The sequence below is a fragment of the Dromiciops gliroides genome, chromosome 1 (assembly GCF_019393635.1).
Source record: "Dromiciops gliroides isolate mDroGli1 chromosome 1, mDroGli1.pri, whole genome shotgun sequence".
Taxonomy (NCBI): Eukaryota; Metazoa; Chordata; class Mammalia; order Microbiotheria; family Microbiotheriidae; genus Dromiciops; species Dromiciops gliroides.
The window spans coordinates 673058205-673081606 of NC_057861.1; the positions used below are offsets into that span (position 1 = coordinate 673058205).

The window sequence follows — 23402 nt, forward strand, 5'->3', positions numbered from 1 at the left end:
GTTTCCTTGGTTTTTTTCAGGACTCAGATCAAATCAAACTTTCTACTGCAAGTGCTAGTGTCTGTAACTAGTCCCCTTTGCTATTCATGACTTTCTTTTTCAGATTGCCTTCTATCCACTCTGAATATATTTTTATGTACCTCACTATTTACATGTCTACTCCATTACACTGCACACTTCTTGAGGACAGGGTATGTTTCTGTCTTTGGTTGTATGCCTGGCACTTAGCAAAATGACTGAGACACAGTTGTACTTAATAAATGCTTAATGACTGAATGTCTGTCTGACAAAATGTCCACCTATTTTACAAAGATCCCACTCCTAAGCATATATATGTCCAAGAAGGTAAAGTCAAACAGTCAAAATACTCTTTTGTGGTAGTTAAGAATTAGAAACAAAGATGATGATGGTTGATTGAGGAATGGCTAAAAGAGTTGTACACAAATGAAATGGAATATCACTGCATGTAAAGAACAATGAAGAATTCCAAGATGCATGGGAAGTATTATATTGGGGCTTTTAACTTTTCTTAGTGTCATGGACCCCATTGGAAGTTTGGTGGCATCAATTAGAAATGTATGCCTGTGTTGAAGAGCAAATCCAGGTCTATGTTGATAAAGGGAATTTACTCATTGGGAATTCCCTACATCAATGAAATTATTGATCTATACATTTCATGTCTATACATCAAATGAGATAACACATAAAGCACTTCGCAAACCTTAAAGTTCTATATAAATGCTAGCTAAGATTATTATTTACATGAACATACACATATATACATGTGTATATATTATTTGTTTGTTTGTTTTTGTGAGGCAATTGGATTTAAGTGACTTGCTCAGGGTCACACAACTAGTAAGTGTCAAGTGTCTGAGGCCGGATTTGAACTCAGGTCCTCCTGACTCCAGGGCCGGTGCTCTATCCACTGCACCACCTAGCTGCCCCTGTAATCTTTCTTTTTTGAACTAGAGGAATGCAGTTGTTTTTTTTTAACTAAGCTAATGAATTTGTATCTTTTTTCTCTTTCCCCCCACTCAACAGTATTTTATTTTTTCCCAATTACATGTAAAGACAGTTTACAACAGATAAAGAAAATGGGGCTACCAGAAATTTGGTGATTGACATATGGTTATACAGCCCAGCATATGCTGGATAAGAAGGCAAGTCTTTCCTCACTCCAATTAAATTACTTATTCTATTACATCAAACTTCCTGTCTTACTTTTAAAAACTATTTACCACTTTTGCCACATAAAAATAATAAGGGAAAGATGAAACTCAAATCAATTTTTTAAAATTAGTTGTTAAAGGGTTGGGGAATTATCTGTGAATTTTATTTATTCACTAATGGATGAAATGAGGGGAGCATGGAATACAGAAAGGCCAGACTAAGTCAGTGGAACAAGTGATCTCATGTTCATTTTGATAATGGAATTTCCAGAAGAAGAAGGAATGTTCACATGACCCATTTTACAATATGTGACACTTAAAAAGTTGAAGAAATGGGGCAGCTAGGTGGCACAGTGAATAAAGCCCTGGATTCAGGAGGACCTGAGTTCAAATCTGGCCTCAGACACTTGACACTTACTAGCTGGGTGACCCTGGGCAAGTCACTTAACCCCCACTGCCCTGGGGGAAAAAAAAAAGTTGAAGGAATAAATTGCTCACTTAACCAAAAACAAGTAGCAATATTTTTGAGTAAGCAGCCCCTATTTTGTTCCTAATAGGGACTCTGCTCCCTAACTAAAATTCTTACTGGTTCTAAACTTGAGTACCTTTGTAGTAAACCTTTGTAGTCTTGGCCTTAGCTCCCCATTCATTTATAGAGCTGAGTGGATAATCCACTTGAAATGAATAGACACTGGGTAATCTTTTTTCTTATTTCTCTATATCACTATTCCCTCTTACTCTTTCCTGTCTACTATGGCTGATTGATGGGAGATACGAGGCATGTAGCTGTTGTCCTGCAGTACACTTGTAGTTAGCTTAGGGATGGGAGACTAGCACAAAGAAAGGAGAGAAAGAAGGTGAGCGTTTATAATCAAGTGCTAAACTATGGGTGTCAAATATGTATAAGTGCTTAAGTATAATACTTCACAGAAAGATGATCTATAAAGTTTGAAGCAATTTGAGAGTAAAAGGAAGAGTTTAAGATCAGCCTAAGTTTCTATTAGTTCTTGCATTTCTTGTTTTTTTGGTATAACTGTTACTCCCTCTAGTTTATCTTATGAACAAGAGAAAAAAAGAGCTAAAAACTTGCTAAAAATGCGGCTTATACAATGCTTTATGGCACACAAAACGTTTTTAGATAAATGACTTGATTGCTTCTGTATGTCTTCTATGTATTTTAGTTACCTATTAAGGTGCATAGTGCAGGCCTGGTAATAGACTGGACATATGTTGGGCCAAGATAAATTAATTTAGTCTGAGATATTGAAGACCCAATTGTTCATAAAGTAATTTTTTTTTGGCCATAGCAATTCTTACACACCTTCTACTAAGTCGAAGAAGATTTGAGATTTATGCTGGTGGAAAGAATAACTGTAACAATGAAATAACACATCACTGAAGTATTTAAGTATCCAGATAGCTAAAAATACTAAAAGTAAATATTTTGAAGAATAGATAAAGTATATACATTTAAAGATACTGATATAGTAAGTACAAAGATAACTGGACTTGCAGTCAGAAGACCTCTCTATTAATTACTTGATATCTTACTATAGTTTCTTCATCTGCAAAATGGGGACACTATCATTTGTCTTGCCTACTTCATAGAACTGTTTTGAGGATCAAATGAGAAAACATGTGAGAAAGTACCTTTGTAAACATAACATGATATGTAAATATAAATAAATCATTTTATTATATCATTTGAATATAATCCTAAATTACAAAAAGCAAAGCATCAAATTAAATAAAAAAATTATTCTAGAATCCAAAATGGCAAAATAAAAATACACATAGCCACTGACTTATGGTTTTTTTTTTTCTTTTTCCTTCAGAAAAATGAGGGTTAAGTGACTTGCCCAGGGTCACAAAGCAAGTATCAAGTGTCTGAGGCCGGATTTGAATTCAAGTCCTTCTGAATCCAGGGCCAGTGCTTTTTCCACTGTGCCACCTAGCTGCCCTGCCACTGACTTATGAATAAACTATACTCCAGAAGTTCATTTGAAAGTTGGTTGTATGATTACTCAAGAATATCCCTATTTTGCACAATATAATAAAACTATAAAACTCATTTAATACAAAATATGAATGCAAGATAGTACTAATACCTTATGCCACATTCCATAATACAGTGTAAATGGATATGTGACCTTAACATTAAAGAAACTAGGGGCAGCTAGATGGCGCAGTGGATAGAGCACCGGCCCTGGAGTCAGGAGTACCTGAGTTCAAATCCAGCCTCAGATACTTAACACTTACTAGCTGTGTGACCCTGGGCAAGTCACTTAACCCCAATTGCCTCACTAAAAAAACCCCCAAAAAAACATTAAAGAAACTATAAACTATGTAATACAAATATATAAATATAAAGTCATACATATAAAATATAAAGATACTATAAAAAATTAAAAGAGAAGCAGATCTTATTATTAATTCTTTAATTGGATGCAATTGTTCTATACTTGATGACTCCATACTAGCTTTGAAATGTGATTAGCATAAAATGCCAAAGGCAATAAGATTAATGATTTTCTATGTGAAATAATTTGGAAATGCATTTAGCTGAACTCATGTCATCTGGTGATAAGTTTTGTTTTACACTCTAAATATACAGTATTGTATATGTTCTTTTTTTTTTTTTTTTTGCTGGGCAATTGGGGTTAAGTGACTTGCCCAGGGTCACACAGCTAGTAAGTGTTAAGTGTCTGAGGCTGGATTTGAACTCAGGTCCTCCTGAATCCAGAGTCAGTGCTCTATCCACTGCACCACCTAGCTGCCCCATTGTGTATGTTCTTATTGGCTTTCTAAAATGTTTTCTCATATTGTGAAATTTGGGAAATTGTTATATCAGAAATACTGTTAGATAACTTTAAAAAATATTGATGCAGTTAGATTATGAATTGAGCTTTTAAAAGAATGTGATTAAAAAGAGATATTTAGAAACTGTTAAATATTTAATGTGGTATATTTTGTTTTAAAACATAATAACAATAAGTTTTACTATAATAGTGAGTTTTCCTTTGAAAATATTTGGCTATCACTTATTAAAATTATGAAAATGTATAGGGTGGGGCAGCTAGGTGGCGCAGTAGATAGAGCACCGGCCTTGGAGTCAGGAGTACCTGAGTTCAAATCCGGCCTCAGACACTTAACACTAGCTGTGTGACCCTGGGCAAGTCACTTAACCCCAATTGCCTCACTAAAAAAAAATATATATTGGGTGGTTTCAAAGATATAACTTCAATGAGTCAACTATCAGGTATTTTCTGTATGTTTGATACCACAGAATGTAGTTAGTTTTAATTTAAAAGTAAAGGATAAGGGGCAGCTAGGTGGCGCAGTGGATAGAGCACCGGCCCTGGAGTCAGGAGTACCTGAGTTCAAATCCGGCCTCAGACACTTAACACTTACTAGCTGTGTGACCCTGGGCAAGTCACTTAACCCCAATTGCCTCACTAAAAAAAAAAAAAAAAAAGCAAAAGTAAAGGATAAATGAAATGTAATAATTAGGGAAACATGAAAAATTAATAGTTTTCAAATCCTGAGTTGTAGTTAGTGAAATTTTGCTATTTGAGGTAAAAATTCTTGGGACGGGGGCAGCTAGGTGGCTCAGTGGATAAAGCACTGACCCTGGATTCAGGAGGACCTGAGTTCAAATCCCGCCTCAGACACTTGACACTTACTAGCTGTGTGACCCTGGGTAAGTCACTTAACCCTCATTGCCCTCCAAAACAAACAAACAAAAAATTCTTGGGACTATAATTTTCTATTGTTTTGAGTTTTGATTATAGGGATGGTTGTCTGAATTGTCATAAAACCAATAGCAGAAAATGGGATGTGCTACAGTCTGAGAACTGTTAGAGGTAGATGTCTCTCTCTGGGAAAAGTTGAAGGAATGACCTTGGTATAACCTAAAGTAGGACTAAGGCAGGATAAGAGGTTGACTCAGTTTCCCTATTGTGTTATTTCCTTTTCTGAACAGGACATTTCCCCACCTGGATAGTACTGAGCCTTGCTTAGGTACCCTGTAATGATATGACTGGCTGTCGGATCTGATTCATGCCTAGACTAAAACAGAGCTAAAGAAGTTTCTCCCTTGTTGTGCTATATGTCAAGTCAGTCTGTGCCCCTGAGAGAATGAATCTTGACACTGTTATAACTAGGTCCTTCCTTTTCCTTTCATGGCAGATTTCATTAATCAGGGCAAGTGAGCAGTAGAAGTTTTGTAAGGACTATATTAAATTTATTAATTAATTAATAGACTGGTACTGGAATATCTCTCTGTGTTACTATAGTAAGGTGCAAGTATGAAAAATCTTTTAATTTTAATCTGTATTTGTGTTCAAATTATAATATAGGAATGATATCCTCTAAGAGGAGAAATTGGACAAAGTAATAAGACAAAGATATTATGTAAAAGATCTCTAATTAAATAGAATACTAAATTTTGAAAAAGCAACAGGATTAGAATATTTTCTCCAAGAACTATATACAGAGCACCTAGGTGGCACAGTGGATAAAGCACCAGCCCTAGAGTCAGGAGGACCTGAGTTCAAATCTGGCCTCAGACACTTGACACTTACTAGCTGTGTGACCCTGGGCAGGTCACTTAACCCTCACTGCCCCGCCCAAAAAAAGAGAGGGAGAGAGAGAATAAGAACTATATACATGTGTATATGGTTGACTACCAAATGTATCCAGTATGGAAATCCAGGCTTTGATTATTTGATTATTAGAACAGGTTTTAATAATAAGCTCTCAAAATTAGATCAAGGATTTTGAATATAATGTATTGATATTTTAAAGAAAGTGAAATTATTTCCCCTTTTTAAAATACAGGAGAGGATTACAAATTAGGCCCTCGTGATTTTATTTTATTTTTTAAAAGATTCTTATATCAGGTACAGGGTTTTGGTAAAGATAGAAACATACATTAAAAAAAAGAAATTCTCTGAAGTTTCAGGATTGGAGAACAAAATTTAACAGATTGTTCTAGATTGTATTAAGTCTTGTTACTAGCAGAATTATCTAGGAACTTTGTCAAGTAATTCGGAACCAGAGAAGCAGAGCCCACCCCTCTTCACAGTTACCCTGAGAATGAAACCTTTTCCAGAATGTCCAAGAAAAGATATTAAGGGACCAGACTACTACGTGAGACATCTGGGAATCAAAATGTGCTGATTAAATAGACATTAGGAAGGGGTTATTAAAATACAAGGAAAGTTCATGTTAGTTGCTCTGGTCTTTTGTTTCATGGTATTGTTTAAGTTTTCTTGGTTTCCTTGGTGACATGTAAATCTCCTTTCTCAAAATTAGTCCACTGTGAGGACTCTAAGTAGTCTGATCTGTAACATGCCTTATGTAATTCTGATTATGAATATATGAAAAACCTTAAAGATTTGGCAAACAGATAACTGATCTAGGGAGCTGTGGGCTGCCCATTTCCCCCATGAAATAAAAAGGGGGAAATTGAGGCAACTGAGGAAATTAGGACAGCAAGTGGTTAGCTGTGGGAATTGAATGAACTATACTGACTCTACCTTGTGACTCAATTCTGGAGCTAGCTTAGTTTCCTTTCTATTCAATTATAGGTCTAGTCCAAATGCTGTCTTGTGAGAAAACTTTATTTGATTTTGGAAACTGGAAAAAAACCCTTATAGTATTGTCTGAACCTAGCCCTGAATGGATGGTAAACTGGACCACCTTTTAATTATTTGGTCTTATTTGATTGTTTTTAATGTATATATTCAGGGTCTAGCCCTGAACTGAGGAAGAGGCTTGGTCTCATTTGTTAGGCCATTGGCATGCACTGCTTAATAAATTGAAATGCTAAGAAGAGCAAACCTTTGTTTCCTCAGGCATTTCATCTTTCACTTGCCACACATACCTCTCAAAGCTATGGGCAGAAGATGTATTCTTAACTAAACAAGAGATAGAAGCAATTACTACCTCTCTGACCACTGCTTCTTAGTCTCCTTTGCAAGATCATCATCAATATCACATTACCCATTGGTATACCTGAAAGTTCTTTGCATTTTCTTCTCTCTACACTCTCCCTTGGAAACCAAATCAGCTCCCATAAGTTGAATTATTATCCCCATGCATTTGACACCCAGATTTACATATCCTACCCCTCATCTTTCCTGAACTCTAGGCCTACATCATCAAATACCTACATTGGACATTTCAAATTCAACATGTCCAAAATAAAATTATCTTTTCTTTTATACTCCTTTACCACATGTTTCTATTTCTGCACAGGGTACCATCAGTCTTCCAATTTCTTAGGTTTTGGCATTATGCTCAAACCATCACTATCATTCACCCCAAAAATCTTGTAAGTCACAAATCTTGACATTACTATATCAACAATATTTCTTGATTTCACTCCCTTATCACTGCTCACATAGCTCCCATCTTAAGTTCAAGCCTCCACACTTAGTTTAAGCCTCCTCTCTCTCAAGTCTTTTCCAACTTCAATTCATCCTCCCAACTCAGATTCCCAGTTGTACTCAAACTCCAATGGTTCCCCATTCTGTTCCTAAAACTTCAATGCCCCTAGAACAAAATATAAACTTATTTGGCATATGAAACTCTTTACAACCTGGTTCTAGTCTGTTTTTCTAACCTTTTCATAACTGTCCTTCTCTTTGATCCTCATATAAAGTATTCCATCTCATCTTCTCCACATCCAGAAGACATTTTTTTTACCTGTGGCCTACAGTACTGTTCATCTATTTCAAGACTCAGTTCAAGTGTTAGCGTTTACACCAAGAGTATCATCATGCCCCAACTGCTCCTGTCCTCCCTCCTTAACTTTGAGTTGAATTATCTTGTGTTTATTTTGTATTTATTCTATATAGACATATATGTATGTGTTGTCTCCCTTGAAAAGATGTACTTGCATGAAAAGACTGTTCCATTTTCCCATCTCTGTATCCCTCAGGGCCTAGCTCAGTACTGGGAACATTATAAATTCTTGCTGACTGACTGATAAGGTAGATCTAATAAAAATCCCAGAATCAGATAATAGTCAATGAAATTAAAGTTAAAACCAGAAAGCAAATCAAAGCATGCTTACCTGAGCAATAATTCGTTCTCCATCTTTATAGTTCTTCTCACCTATTACATCCACAATCTTCATTCTCTCTGAGACCTGCAATAGTCCACAACCCACTGGTTATTGGATAATTCAAATGAAAAAACACTGTAAGTTTCCATCAAATATATTCTTTTTTTTCCCCCAGGGCAATGAGGGATAAGTGACTTGCCTAGGGTCACACAGCTAGTAAGCGTCAAGTGTCTGAGGCCGGATTTGAACTCAATTCCTCCTGAATCCACAGCCGGTGCTTTATCCACTGCATCACCTAGCTGCCCCAGCTTCCATCAAATATATAAAAGCATTAAAATACTATCATCAAGAAGTGATTTTAGATACAAAGAACAACAAAGAAAGGATTTCAAAGTTGAAAAATACTTTAGAGATCATCCAGTCCAAACCCCTTCATTTTACGTATAAGGAACCTAAGGAACTGGTTCACGGTATTCATTCCATAGAGGACACTGGCTAAGGCACAAAGGTTCTATTATCAAAAGGATCCTGTTATAAAGGTAGTTTTATCTTTATAACAAGGGAACCCATGGCAAGGACTATGAGGAAAAGATCATAATAGGACTCTACTATATTACTACTCTTTTGTTGTTGAAAATTCATTAAAAATATGAGGCCAATTTCTCAGAAAAAGTTAGCTTTCTGGGTTTCTCTAAACATTTGTGTTTGTGTTTCAAAGTTCCTACTAAGCTTTGGTTTTTTGATCAGAAAGAATTAAAAGTCCTCCTTGCCATTAAAGGTTCATATTTCTCCCTGGATTTATATGGATTATACTCAGCTTTGCAGGGTGAGTTATTCTTGGTTTTAAACCTCTATCTTTTGTTTTTGGATATATTATAAAATCTCTCATTTTTATTGGAAGCTTCCAGGTCTCATGTGATCCTGACTGCGGTTCCTTGGTACTCTGTTTCTTTCTGTATAATAACAGTATTTTTTGCTTTGATGTGGGAGGCTCTGGATTTTTGCTATAACATTTCTGGAACTTTCAAGGGGTTTATCAGTGCTTTCTATCTTCGCCCCCTGGTTCCAATAGATCTGGGAAGTTTTCACCTAGGATTTTGTAGTTTCCAGGCAGCTAGGTGGCGCAGTGGATAAAGCACCGACCCTGGATTCAGGAGGACCTGAGTTCAAATCTGACCTAAGACACCTGACACTTACTAGCTGTGTGACCCTGGGCAAGCCACTTAACCCCCACTGCTTGCAAAAAATAAAATAAAATAAAATAAAATTATGCTTTTCAGGGGGTCCAATGACTTAAAAATTTTTCAAAACATACTTTTCCCAATTACATGTAAAAACAATCTTAATCACTCATTTAAAAACAATCTATTCCAAATTACCTCCTTCCCTACTTCCTCTTCTCCACCTTGAGAAGGCAATTTGACACAGATCATACATGTGGTCATGCAACACATATCTCTATATTAGTCATACTGTGAAAGAAAGCACAGGCTGCCCCCCACCCCCAAAAAAAACCCTAAGAAAAATAAAGAATTTTTTTTTTTAAGTATGCTTCAGGGGCAGCTAGATGGCGCAGTGGTTAAAGCACCAGCCCTGAATTCAGGAGTACCTGAGTTCAAATCTGGCCTCAGACACTTGACACTTACTAGCTGTGTGACCCTGGGCAAGCCACTTAACCCCCACTGCTTGCAAAAACAAACAAACAAACAAACAAACAAAAAATATGCTTCACTTTGCATTCAGAGCTGGATAACACTCTTCATCATGGATCCTTTGGGATTATCTTGGATCACTGTATTGTTGAAAATCACTAAGCCATTCAGTTTATCATCATATAATATTGCTGTTACTAGGTACAGTGTTCTTCTGGTTCTGCTCCCTTCATTCTGCATCACTTTGTGTCTTCCCAGGTTTTTCTGAAATAAGTCTGCTCATCATTTCATATAGCACAATAGTATTCCATTACAATCATGTAAGATGACTTGTTAGGCATTCCCCAATTGATGAGCATCCCTTTGATTTCTAATTCTTTGCCACCACTGAAAGAGCTGCTATAAATATTTTTGTACCTATAGGTCTTTTTACTTTTTCTTTGATCTCTTTGGAATACAACCCTAGTAGTGGCATTGTTGGATCAAGCAGTATGCATGATTTTATAGGCCTCTGGGCATAGTTCCAAATTGTTTTCCAGAATGGTTGGATCAGTTCACAACTCCACCAACAGTACATTATTATCCCAATTTCACCCCCCCCAACATTTGTCATTTTTCTTTTCTGTCATATTAGCCAATCTGATAGATATTAAGGGGGTAGCTCAGAGTTATTTTAATTTGCATTTCTCTAATAATGATTTAGAGCATTTTTTTTGTACGACTAGAGATAGCTTTGATTTCTTCATTTAAAAACTTCCTGTTCATATCTGCTGACCATTTATCAATTGGTTCCCTCCATTTTTAAACCCCCTCCCCGCCCCACTGATCCTACTAGTCTGTCAGCTACACAGTTCTCCTTTTTCTCCTATTAATCTCCTTGAGAAAGCTATCAATAATCATTGCTTCACTTCCTTCTCCTCGCCCACAATTCTAAACCTTCTGAAGGCTGGCTTCCAGCCTCATTCATTATTCAATTAAAACTGCTTCTCTGAAGTCATCAATGATCTCTTCATAGTGAAATTTAATGGCCATTTCTCAATCCTTCTAGACTTCATTCTCTTGACCTTGTGGCATCCTTTGACACTGCAGATTACTGGCCGTCCCCTTTTCCTGGATATTCCTTCCTCAGCAGGATTTCACAACACTTTTCTCCCTGGTTCTCTTCCTGCTTGTTTGACAGCTCCTTCTCAGTTTTCTTTGCCAGATATTCAACCAGGTCATAGCCACTAATTATTACAACTGTTACACTGTTGTGGAGCTTCAAAGGTTTTTGTTTTGGGTTCTCTTTTCTTCTCGCTCTACAATATCTTTTTTTGTTCCTCTACAATATCTTGCCTGGCGATTCCCTCATTTTCTATAAGTTAAATAATGATCTCTATGTAGATGATTCCTAGATCTATATATCCAGTCTGAACTTCTCTCCACATTGCCAATTGCTTTTTGGATATCTTAAAATTAATGGGTTCAAAACTAAACTTATTTCTGCCACCAAGCTCTCCCTTCTTCCAAAGCCCTACTGTTTGTGCTACTGACTTTTCATTTACACTGCATATATCTTGTATGTACAGAGTTGCTTGCATGTTTTCTTCTCCAAAAGAATGTAAACCTTCTGAGGGCAGGAATAGTGTTTGCCTTTCTTTGAATCCCCAGGTCTTACCACAGTGCCTGGCACATAGTAAACATTTAATAAATGCTTGATGAATATGTTATACTTTACGTAAAATCTTCTCTCAGATAGAAAAATGAGTTTCCTCAGGGGCTCATTCTCAGGAATTAAAACATATCCATGTGACCTTTACCATGATGTTTGGTAGGTGAATGCTTCCTCAAATTGGCATCCTTTTCATCTCCTAACAGTCTCTTTCTCAAACAGGCCTTACCTCTAGGGATTTCAGTAGGGGCACAGATTCAATAAATGATTCAAACATTTTCCTCTTCTTTGCATTGTTTTTCAATATGATTCTTCTGAATGTTATTCGGTCCTACAAGAAAAATATAGAAATTTTAACTTTTACATATAAATGTTAATGTTTATTGAGTTGCAAGTTGTATTGAGTAAAATGTTTATAAAAATGTCATTTTAGTCATGGAATGATCCTGGCAAAAGTACTGAGAGGAAAAGCCAAAATGTCTGGCACAGCCGAAAACCTGAAAAAACCTGTCATTTTGTCTAAAGCCCACTGGGGTTCCAGATACCCTCAATTATAATTCTGTGAATTACTAGAGTAAAATGAAGAAAATATAAAATACAAACAGAAAACAAAATAAGCCAGCCCCAAATTTCTTTATCTAATGCTAATATGCTGTAATAGAACTGAAGAAACTTCAAAGAAGAAGATCCACCAGCTTCCACAGAGACAAGAAGTGACTTGGAGTAACAACTACTGTTCTTATGTTCTCTTTCTCCAGACACACTAGAATATTAATGTTCATCTACAAAACGTAATGTTAAGGGGCAGCTACATGGCGCAGTGGATAGAGCACCAGCCGTGGAGTCAGGAGGACCTGAGTTCAAATCCAGCCTCGGACACTTAACACTTACTAGCTGTATGACCCTGGGCAAGTCACTTAACCCCAATCACCTCACAAAGAAAGAAAGGAAGGAAGAAAAGAAAAAAAGGAAAGAAAGAAAGAAAGAAAGAAAGAAAGAAAGAAAGAAAGAAAGAAAGAAAGAAAGAAAGAAAGAAAGAAAGAAAGAAAGAAAGAAAGAAAGAAAGAAAGAAAGAAAGAAAGAAAGAAAAAGAAAGAATGAACAAACTAGCATGAGCAATAAGGTCATGATAACCTGAGATTCAGCAGCAGCCGGGTCAGTCTTGAAAATAGGATTTTGGGAGATTATACTATCTTTATTTTTTGTTTTTAAAAGTGGGGCAATGAGGGTTAAGTGACTTGCCCAGGGTCACACAGAGCTGGTAAGTTTCAAGTGTCTGAGACGGGATTTGAACTCAGGTCCTCCTGAATCCAGGGCCGGTACTTTATCTACTGCACCACCTAGCTGTCCCATGTCTTTATTTTTTATACTATTATATTAATTATAGCATAATTATACTTATTTCCTATTAAAGTGTTAATTTAGATTATAAAATAGTGCTTTAATGTGTAGAAAGCACTTTCCTCACAACAATCCTGTAAGGTTGGCCAATTATTATTGTCCACCTTTTACAAATTAGGAAACTGAAGCTTTGAGATGTTAAGTAACTTGATTATGATGGCAGCACCCGCTAAGCATACCTGAGGTGGTAAGTGAAGCCAGGTCTCCTGACACCAAGTCCAGTTCTCTAAACATTAGGCTAAACTCCCTTTCCTACTTATTTTTCAGTGTATTTCTTTTCTTCTTTTTTTTTTTTGGCAGGGCAATGGGGCTTAAGTGACTTGCCCAAGGTCACACAGCTAGTAAGTGTCAAGCGTCTGAGGCCAGATTTGAACTCAGGAACTCCTGAATCCAGGACCGGTGCTTTATCTACTGCGCCACCTAGCCGCCCCTTTCAGTGTATTTCTGAAATATTTAACCAAAATGATCAACATTCAAAAAGTTGCATGCTTCCTGGGCTAATGGCAGCTAAGTTTTGAGTAGAAATTTTAATTGGGGGCTGGGGGGAGGGGCTGCAGCTAGGTGGCACAGTGAATAAAGCACTGGCCTTGGATTCAGGAGGACCTGAGCTCAAATCTGGCCTCAGACACTTGACACTTACTAGCTATGTGACCCTGGGCAAGTCACTTAACCTTTCTTGCCCTGCAAAAAATAAAATAATAAAATAAAATAAAATTACAATAGAGGCTAAGTATTAAAGAATTTGCAATCCCTGTTTAACATGAAAAAATGATTATAAAACAATTAAAAATTAATCTTGTATATATCTGGGAGATATAATGAAATATAGGATCCTTCATAGAAGGATGAAGAATTTATATCTTTAAAAAGACATATGAATAAAATAAAGTCAAAAGATGAAAATATAGAAGAAAATGTGAAATATCTTACTGGCAAAACAAGTGACCTGAAAAAAAGATCTAGGAGAGATAATTTAAGAATTCCTGGATTACCTCAAAATCATGATCAAAGAAAGAGTCTAGACATCACATTTCAAGAAATTATAAAGGAAAACTACCCCAATAGCTTAGATCCATCTTCTGAAAGAGATCCCAAATGAAATTTCCCAGGAATATTATAGCCAAATTCCATGGCTCTCAGGTGAAAGAAAAAATAGCCAAAAAGAAACAATTATAATATTGTGGAGCCACAGAATCACATAAGATTTAGCAGCTTCCATGTTAAGGAAGCTGAGGGCTTGAAATATGATATTCCAAAGGGCAAAGGAGCTAAGATTATAACCAAGAACCACATACCAGCAAGACTGAGTATAATCCTTCCTGGGGAGAAAAATAGACATTTAATGAAATAGAGGCCTTTCAAGCCTATCTATCTATCTATCAAAGACCAGAACTGAATAGTAAATTTGATAGTCAAATACAAGACTCAAGAGAAGCATAAAAAGGCTAACATGAAAGAGTAATTACAAAGGTCTCAATAAAGTCAAACCGTTTACATTCCTATATGGAAAGATGATATGTGGAACTCCTAAGAACTTTATCAGTATGAGAAATTTACATAGACAGAAGGCATGGGTGTTAGTTGATTATGTTGGAATGATCTCTTTTGGGGAGATGAATGAAGGGGTGATGGAATGGAAGGAAGAGACAGAATGGGGAAAATTTTCTCATATAAAAGAGGCACGCAAGTAAGAGCTTTTATAGTAGAGGGGGAAATGGGGATAGGGAGGCAATGCTTGAACTTCACTCTCATTGGAAATGATTCAAAGAGGGAAGACTAGATATACACACTCAGTTGTGTACAGGAAAAAGGAGGGGGAAGGGGATAAGAGAAAGAGGGTGGGGGTGGACTATAAGGAGGATAGATTAAAGGAGGCAGTAGTTAGAAACAAAATAGACTTTTGAGGAGGGACAGGATAAAAAGAGAGATAAAAAGAAGATGGGAGGGGGGCGGCTAAGTGGCCCAGTGGATAAAGCACTGGCCCTGGATTCAGGAGGACCTGAGTTCAAATCTGGCCGCAGACACTTGACACTTACTAGCTGTGTGACCCTGGGCAAGTCACTTAACCCCCACTGCCCCACAAAAAAAAAAAAAAAAGAAGATGGGATGGAGGGAAATACACAGCTAGTTATCATAACTGTGAATGTGAATTGCCTTCTCAGTGGGTTGGAGATCAGTGAGGGGAAGAGAATTTGGAACTCAATTTACTTATATTGTTAAAAATAAACAATAACTTAATATACACACACATATATATTGGGGGGGGCAGGGCAATGAGGGTTAAGTGACTCGCCCAAGGTCACAGAGCTAGTAAGTGTCAAATGTCTGAGGCCGGATTTGAATTCAGGTCCTCCTGAATCCAGGGCTGGCACTTTATCCACTGCGCCACCTAGCTGCCCCAAAAATATTTTTTAAAAAATAACGTGGCTTCTTGGGGGGCGGAGCCAAGATGGCAGAGAGGAAGCAAGCTGCCTGAGCTCTCCTTCTGTTCCCTCAAAAAGAACATTAAATCAAGCCTCTGGACGGATTCTGAAACTACAGAACCTGCAAAGGGACAGAGAGACACAGTCCTCCAACCAGAGATAATTTAGAAGACTTCAGGAAAAGGTCGGTCTGACTCGGGCAAAAGAGAGGCCCAGCGCAGGGCAGCAACCCAGAGCCGAGGGAGTCAGGGCAAGTCAGCAGGAGCTGCGGGCCACAGCCGAACAACTGAGGCCCCTGGAACCTGGTTCAAAAATCTGGTGGCCAAGAAGGACAGTGGAAAAACCTATCTGCACTGGCCGGGAGGGCCATGGGTCAGGCGGGAACGGATGCCTGGAGGGGGGAGCCTGGCTGGCCTAGCGCACCCAGACAGGAAGTGCAGGGCGAGGGATCTCCACATACCATAAAGGCCTCAGAGTAAAAAGCCGGTCACACAGCACCTATACCCCTGCACAAGAAGCCCAAAACAGGGACCCTGATGCCCCAGAGCAGACCTCAATTTAAAAAATAAATAAATAAGCTGCAATAATGAGTAAGAAGCAAAAAAGAGCCCTCTCCATTGAGAGCTTCTGTATCAATAGGGAAGAAGCCAACGCAAACTCAGATGAGGACAATACCCTCAAATTGCCTACATGTGAAGCCTCACGAGGGAAGGTGAATTGGTCTCAAGAACGAAAAGCCTTCCTGGAAGAGCTCAAAAAGGATATTAAAAATCAATTGAGAGAGGTAGAAGAAAAAATGGGGAGAGAAATGAAAGCAAAACAAGAAAACTATGAAAAAAGAATCAGCAGCTTGGAAAAGGAAGCACAAAGATTGACTGCAGAAAACAATTCCTTAAAAAATTCATCTGGCCAAATGGAAAAAAAAAGGTGCATAATCTCATCGAAGAAAACACTGCCTTAAAAAATTCACTTGGCCAAATGGAAAAAAAGGTGCATAATCTTACTGAAGAAAACAATGCCTTAAAAATTAAAATTGGACACTTGGAAGATAAGGAATTCATGAGACACTGGGAATCAGTCAAGCAGAATCAAAAGAATGAAAAAATAAAAGAAAATGTGAAATACCTCATTGGAAAGACAATTGATCTGGAAAACAGATCGTGGAGAGAGAATTTGAGAATCATTGGACTGCCTGAAAGCCATGACCAGAAAAAGAATCTAGACACCATACTCGAGGAAATTATTAAGGAGAACTGCCCTGATATCATAGAATCAGAAGATAAATCATCATTGATCCACCGATCACCTCCTGAAAGAGACCCCAAAAGGAAAACTCCAAGGAATATTGTAGCCAAATTCCAGAATTATCAGGTGAAGGAGAAAATACTCCAAGCAGCCAGAAAGAAGCAATTTAAATATCATGGAACCACAGTCAGGATTGCTCAGGACCTGGCAGCTTCAACATTAAAGGACCGCAAGGCTTGGAATATGATATTCCGGAAGGCAAAGGAGCTTGGATTGCAGCCAAGAATCTATTACCCAGCAAAAATGTGCATTTTCTTTCAGGGGAAAAGATGGACATTTAATGATTGGGGACTTTCAATCTTTCCTGGTGAAAAGACCAGAACTGAATAGAAAATTTGATCTCAACACACAAGACTCAAGAGAAGTTTAAAAAGGTAAACAGAGGGGGAGGAAAAAAAAAAAGGTTACCCTATTAGGTTAAACTGTTTATATCCCTACATGGGAAGATAATACTTATAACTCTTAAGAATTGTAAATGTATTTGGGCAGAAAGAAGGACTTTACACAGAGGGTATAAATATAAATTGTCTTTGATGTGATGATACAAAAAAAAATTAAGGGGTTAAAAAGGGAGTCAGTCTATGGGGAGGAGAGGAAAGGGGAGGTAGAAGGGGATAAATTATATCATATGAAGAGGTGGAAAAAAAACCTATTACAATAGAGGGAAAGAAAGGAGGGGTGAACATTGTTTTAACCCTATTCTCATTAGATTTGATTCAAAGAGGGAATAACATATACGTTCATTGGGATAAAGAAACAACTCATTCTTTAGGGAAGCAAAAGGGGAAGGGAAAGGGGGGGACTGATAGAAGGGAGGACAAAAGCAAGGGAGAAAAGGGTAAAGAAAAGAGAGGGGGTGATAAAAAGGGAGGGCAGACTGGGGGAGGCAGGGGTAAGAAGTAAAGTGTCGGTGAGGAGGAATAGGGTGAAAGAAGGGGGGGAAAGTACAAAGGGGGTAAATAGAATGGAGGGGAATAGACAGTCAGTAATAATAACTGTGAATGTGAATGGGATGAACTCTGCTATAAAACGGAAGCAAATTGCAGAGTGGATTAAAAACCAGAATCCTACAATATGCTGTTTACAAGAAACACATTTGAAGCAGAGAGATACACACAGAGTAAAGGTAAAAGGCTGGAGCAGAATATATAATGCTTCAGCTAAAGTAAAAAAAGCAGGGGTAGCAATCCTTATCTCAGACAAAGTGCAGGCAAAAATAGATCTCATTAAAAGAGATAAGGAAGGAAATTACATCTTGCTTAAAGGTACTATAGATAATGAAGTAATATCAATATCGAATATGTATGTGCCAAGTGGTATAGCATCCAAGTTCTTAGAGGAGAAGTTAAATGAGTTACAAGAGGAATTAGACAGTAATACTATACTAGTGGGGGATCTGAATCTCCCCCTCTCAGAATTAGATAAATCTAGCCGAAAAATAAATAAGAAAGAAGTGAAAGAGGTGAATAGATTACTAGAAAAGTTAGACATGATAGATGTCTGGAGAAAATTGCAAGGGGATAGAAAGGAATATACCTTTTTCTCAGTAGTACATGGCACATTTTCAAAAATTGACCATGTATTAGGGCACAAAAACATCATAGTTAAATGTAGAAAGGCAAAAATAGTAAATGCATCCTTTTCAGATCATGATGCAATAAAAATTACATGTAAGAAAGAGCCAGGGAAAAGTAGAATGAAAATCAATTGGAAACTAAATAATTTCATTCTAAAGAATGAATGGGCCAAACAACAAATCATAGAAACAATCAATAACTTCATCCAGGAAAATGATAATAATGAGGCAACATACCAAAATCTATGGGATGCAGCCAAAGCAGTGCTTAGGGGAAAATTTATAGCTCTAAATGCTTACATGAATAAAAAAGAGAAAGAGGAAATTAATGAATTGGGCATGCAATTTAAAAAGCTAGAAAAAGAACAAATTAGAAATCCCCAATTAGATACTAAATTAGAGATCCTGAAAATCAAAGGAGAAATTAATAAGATTGAAAGCAAAAAAACTATAGAATTAATCAATAAAACTAAGAGCTGGTTTTATGAAAAAAACCAATAAAATAGATAAAATACTGGTTAATTTGATTAAAAAAAAGAAAGAAGAAAACCAAATTACCAGTATCAAAAATGAAAAGGGTGATGTTATCACCAATGAAGTGGAAATTAAATCAATAATTAGGAATTATTTTGCCCAACTGTATGCCAATAAATTTGACAATCTAAATGAAATGGATGAATATTTACAAAAATACAAACTGCCCAGGTTAACTGAAGAGGAAATAAAATCCTTAAATAAACCCATATTAGAAAAAGAAATTGAACAAGCCATTAATGAACTCCCTAAGAAAAAATCCCCAGGGCCAGATGGGTTTACGGGTGAATTTTACCAGACATTTAAAGAACAATTAATTCCAATATTATACAAATTATTTGGAAAAATAGGTGAAGAAGGAGTTCTACCAAATTCATTTTATGACACAAATATGGTGGTGATACCAAAACCAGGCAAAGCAAAAACAGAAAGAAAATTATAGACCAATTTCCCTAATGAATATTGATGCTAAAATCTTAAATAAGATATTAGCAAGGAGATTACAGCAAGTGATCACCAGGATAATACACTATGACCAGGTGGGATTTATACCAGGAATGCAGGGCTGGTTCAACATTAGGAAAACTATTAACATAATCAACCACATCAATAAGAAAACCAACCAAAATCATATGATTATCTCAATAGATGCAGAGAAAGCTTTTGACAAAGTACAGCACCCATTCCTAATAAAAACACTAGAGAGTTTAGGAATAGGTGGAGCTTTCCTTAGAATAATAAACAGTATCTACCTAAAGCCATCAGCAAGTATTATATGCAATGGAGATAAATTAGAGGCCTTCCCAATAAGATCAGGGGTGAAACAGGGATGTCCATTATCTCCCCTATTATTTAATATTGTCCTAGAAATGTTAGCTTTAGCAATCAGAGAAGAGAAAGGAATTAAAGGAATTAGAATAGGCAAGGAGGAAACAAAACTATCACTCTTTGCAGATGATATGATGGTATACTTAAAGAATCCTAGAGAATCAACTCAAAAATTACTTGAAACAATTAACAACTTTAGCAAAGTAGCAGGATATAAAATAAATCCACACAAATCATCAGCATTTCTATACATGACCAACAAAGTCCAGCAGCAAGAAATAGAAAGAGAAATTCCATTTAAAGTAACGGTAGATAATATAAAATACTTGGGAGTCTACTTGCCAAGACAAACCCAGGAACTCTATGAACACAACTACCAAACACTCTTCACACAAATCAAATCAGATCTAAATAATTGGAAAGATATCAATTGCTCATGGATAGGCAGAGCTAATATAGTAAAAATGACAATACTGCCTAAATTAATTTACTTATTCAGTGCCATACCAATCAGACTACCTAAAAATTATTTTATAGAGCTAGAAAAAATAATAACAAAATTCATCTGGAAAAACAAAAAATCAAGAATATCCAGGGAAATAATGAAAAAAAATTCACAGGAAGGTGGGTTAGCGGTACCAAACCTGGAGCTTTACTATAAAGCAGCAGTCATCAAAACTATCTGGTACTGGCTAAAAAATAGAGTGGTAGATCAATGGAATAGGCTAGGCTCAGGAAATGCAGTAGTAAATGACACTAGTAATGTAGTGTCTGATAAACCCAAAGACTCCAGCTTCTGGGATAGGAACTCAGTATTTGACAAAAACTGCTGGGAAAACTAGAAGATAGTATGACAGAAATTAGGCATAGACCAACATCTTACACCTTATACTAAAATAAGGTCAAAATGGATACATGATTTAGACATAAGAGGTGATATCATAGGTAAATTAGGAGAGAAAGGAATAGTCTACCTATCAGACCTTTGGAAAGGAAAACAGTTTATGACCAAACAAGAGATAGAGTATATTATAAAATGCAAAATGGATGATTTTGATTACATTAAATTAAAAAAATTTTGTACAAACAGAAGCAATGCATCCAAAATTAGAAGGGAGGCAGAAAGCTGGGAAACAATTTTTGAGGCCAGTACTTCTGATAAAGGCCTCATCTCTAAAATATATAGGGAACTAAATCAAATTTATAAGAACCCAAGTCATTCCCCAATTGAGAAATGGTCAAAGGATATGAACAGGCAGTTTTCTGATGAAGAAACCAAAGCTATCTATTCCCATATGAAAAAATGCTCTAAATCTCTAATGATTAGAGAGATGCAAATAAAAACTCTAAGGTACCACCTGACACCTATCAGATTGGCTAAAATGACAAAAAAGGAAAATAATAAATGTTGGAGAAGCTGTGGGAAAATTGGAACACTAATTCATTGTTGGTGGAGCTGTGAACTGATCCAACCATTCTGGAGAGCAATCTGGAACTATGACCAAAGGGCGATAAAGCTGTACATACCCTTTGACCCAGCAATACCACTTTTGGGTCTTTTTCTCAAAGAAATCATGGAAGGGGGAAAGGGACCCACATGTACAAAAATATTTATAGCTGCTCTTTATGTGGTGGCAAGGAATTGGAAGTTGAGGGGGTGCCCATCAATTGGGGAATGGCTGGACAAGTTGTGGTATATGAATACAATGGAATACTATTGTGCTGTAAGAAATGATGAGCAGGAGGAGTTCAGAGAAACCTGGAGGGTCTTGGGTGAGCTGATGATGAGTGAGATGAACAGAACCAGAAGAACATTGTACACAGTATCATCAGCATTGAATGTTGATCTACTGTGATGGACTATATTCTTCTCACCAATGCAATGGTACAGAAGAGTTCCAGGGAACTCGTGATGGAAGAGGATCTCCAAATCCAAGGGAAAAAAAAAAAAAAAGAACTGCAGAGTATAGATGCTGAATGAACCATTTCTTTTGTTTTTGATGCTGTTGTTTTTTTTCTATTTTGAGGTTTTTCATCATTGCTCTGATTTTTTCTCTTATAACATGACTAATGCAGAAATAGGATTAATGTTATTATGTGTATATATATATAACCTATATCAGATTACCTGCTGTCTAGGGGAGGGGGGAGGGAGGGGAGGGAGGGAGAAAAATCTGAAATTGTAAAGCTTGTATAAACAAAAGTTGAGAACTATCTTACATGTAAATGTAACGGAAAAAAATAAAATACTTTATTAATTAAAAAAAATAACATGACATTATTTTTTTCACCTTATTTATGTATATTTTTCCTCCTGTCTCTAGTAAATTTCTTCTTCAAATCACAGTTAAAAAGATGCCACTACCAAAATTGTTTTATCACACCACTCCTCTTCTGAAAAAGCCTTTAATATATTAAATAAATAGTAAATAGTATACCCCATTGTATACTGGATCAAGTCCAAATTTATAATGTTTAATATTCAAACCCTTCTATTAGCTATCCTAAATTATTATACCTCTACATTAACTCTTTGGCTTTGGCCAAAATAGCCACAGTCCCCTGAACATTGCTTGTGTTTCCTGAAAGCTCTTTCCTTCATATGACATGATCTCTTTCCTCCTACTCTGTCTACCAAATCTTGTCCATCTTTCAAGATCCAGCTCAAATCTTAGCTCCTGCATAAAGCTCTTTTCCCTAATCAGGTCAGTCAGAAATGGGCTTTCCCTTCTGGAACAATTTATTTGCACAATGATAGAACTTTCTACTATTATCTAAAACTTGTAGTAACTGACTAAATATCTCACTATATTATGTATAATTGATTAAATATCTTACTATATTGTGTATAACATGTACATAATGTTACCATTATTTAACTTTTCATACATTACTATTTTCTCTGCCAAACTATTTTATGCTAATGTTTTAACAGGTACTTATCTTATACTTTTTTGTGTCTTTCAGAGTACTCTACATATAGGTGTTTGAGGAACAGTTGTTGCTATTTGTTGAATACTGAGTCTATAACATAAGGCACTTAAAATTTACCTTTACAAGAATGCCAATAAATGTCTGTTGGTTTTTGCAGGGCAATGAGAGTTAAGTGACTTGCCCAGGGTCACACAGCTAGTAAGTGTCAAGTGTCTGAGGCCATATTTGAACTCAGCTACTCCTGAATCCAGGGCCAGTGCTTTATCCACTGTGCCTCCTAGCTTCCCCCTGATGCCAATAAATGTTAATAAATAGATGCTAATGACATAGACAGAACTGTATTCTACTGAAATCTATTTCATATTAGCACCTCACATCTAGAAGATTGTTACTTTAGCAATTCATGTTTACAGATAATCTAAAGAACTCTGTGATTCATAGCATCCTCAGTCCCCTTTTCTGCCATGCTGCCAACATTACTGCACAAGCAGTCATTATCTTTTTCTTTGTTTTATGGGTTGCCCTGGGCAAAGAATTCATCTACTGGTCATCCTACCGTACTCACAAAATGTTTAAAGGCCTAGAGGAAGGACTCTAGTGAGCCAGGTAGATCTTCTACCGAGGACTTAGGATGTAAATAAGAATCGCACAGGATAAGAAAGTACTGATGAATTGCAATCTATAAACGCTAGAAGAAGTACAAATATTGATAAGATCATGGATCCATTCAGGAAATAGTACATTAGCAATCATCAACTCAAGCAATATTCAGTTTAATGAAGTACAGTATACATTTCTCAGGATTTCTATTTTTGTTATTTCTAGAAAATTTTTAGTCCAACCTTTAAATTTTA

The 23402-nt window shown here is 36.6% G+C and overlaps 1 protein-coding gene across 1 annotated transcript in view; it reads right to left on the reverse strand.

Annotated features, from left to right (window-relative positions):
* Positions 1 to 23402, reverse strand: part of PRKAR2A (protein kinase cAMP-dependent type II regulatory subunit alpha) — a 117698-nt gene that overhangs the window by 18325 nt on the left and 75971 nt on the right. Inside the window, exons 7-8 of the mRNA XM_043964100.1 lie at positions 11777 to 11878; positions 8254 to 8328 (exon numbers count right to left, since the gene is read on the reverse strand). Of these exons, the coding sequence (XP_043820035.1) occupies positions 8254 to 8328; positions 11777 to 11878 (177 nt within the window). The remainder of the gene's footprint in view (positions 1 to 8253; positions 8329 to 11776; positions 11879 to 23402) is intronic.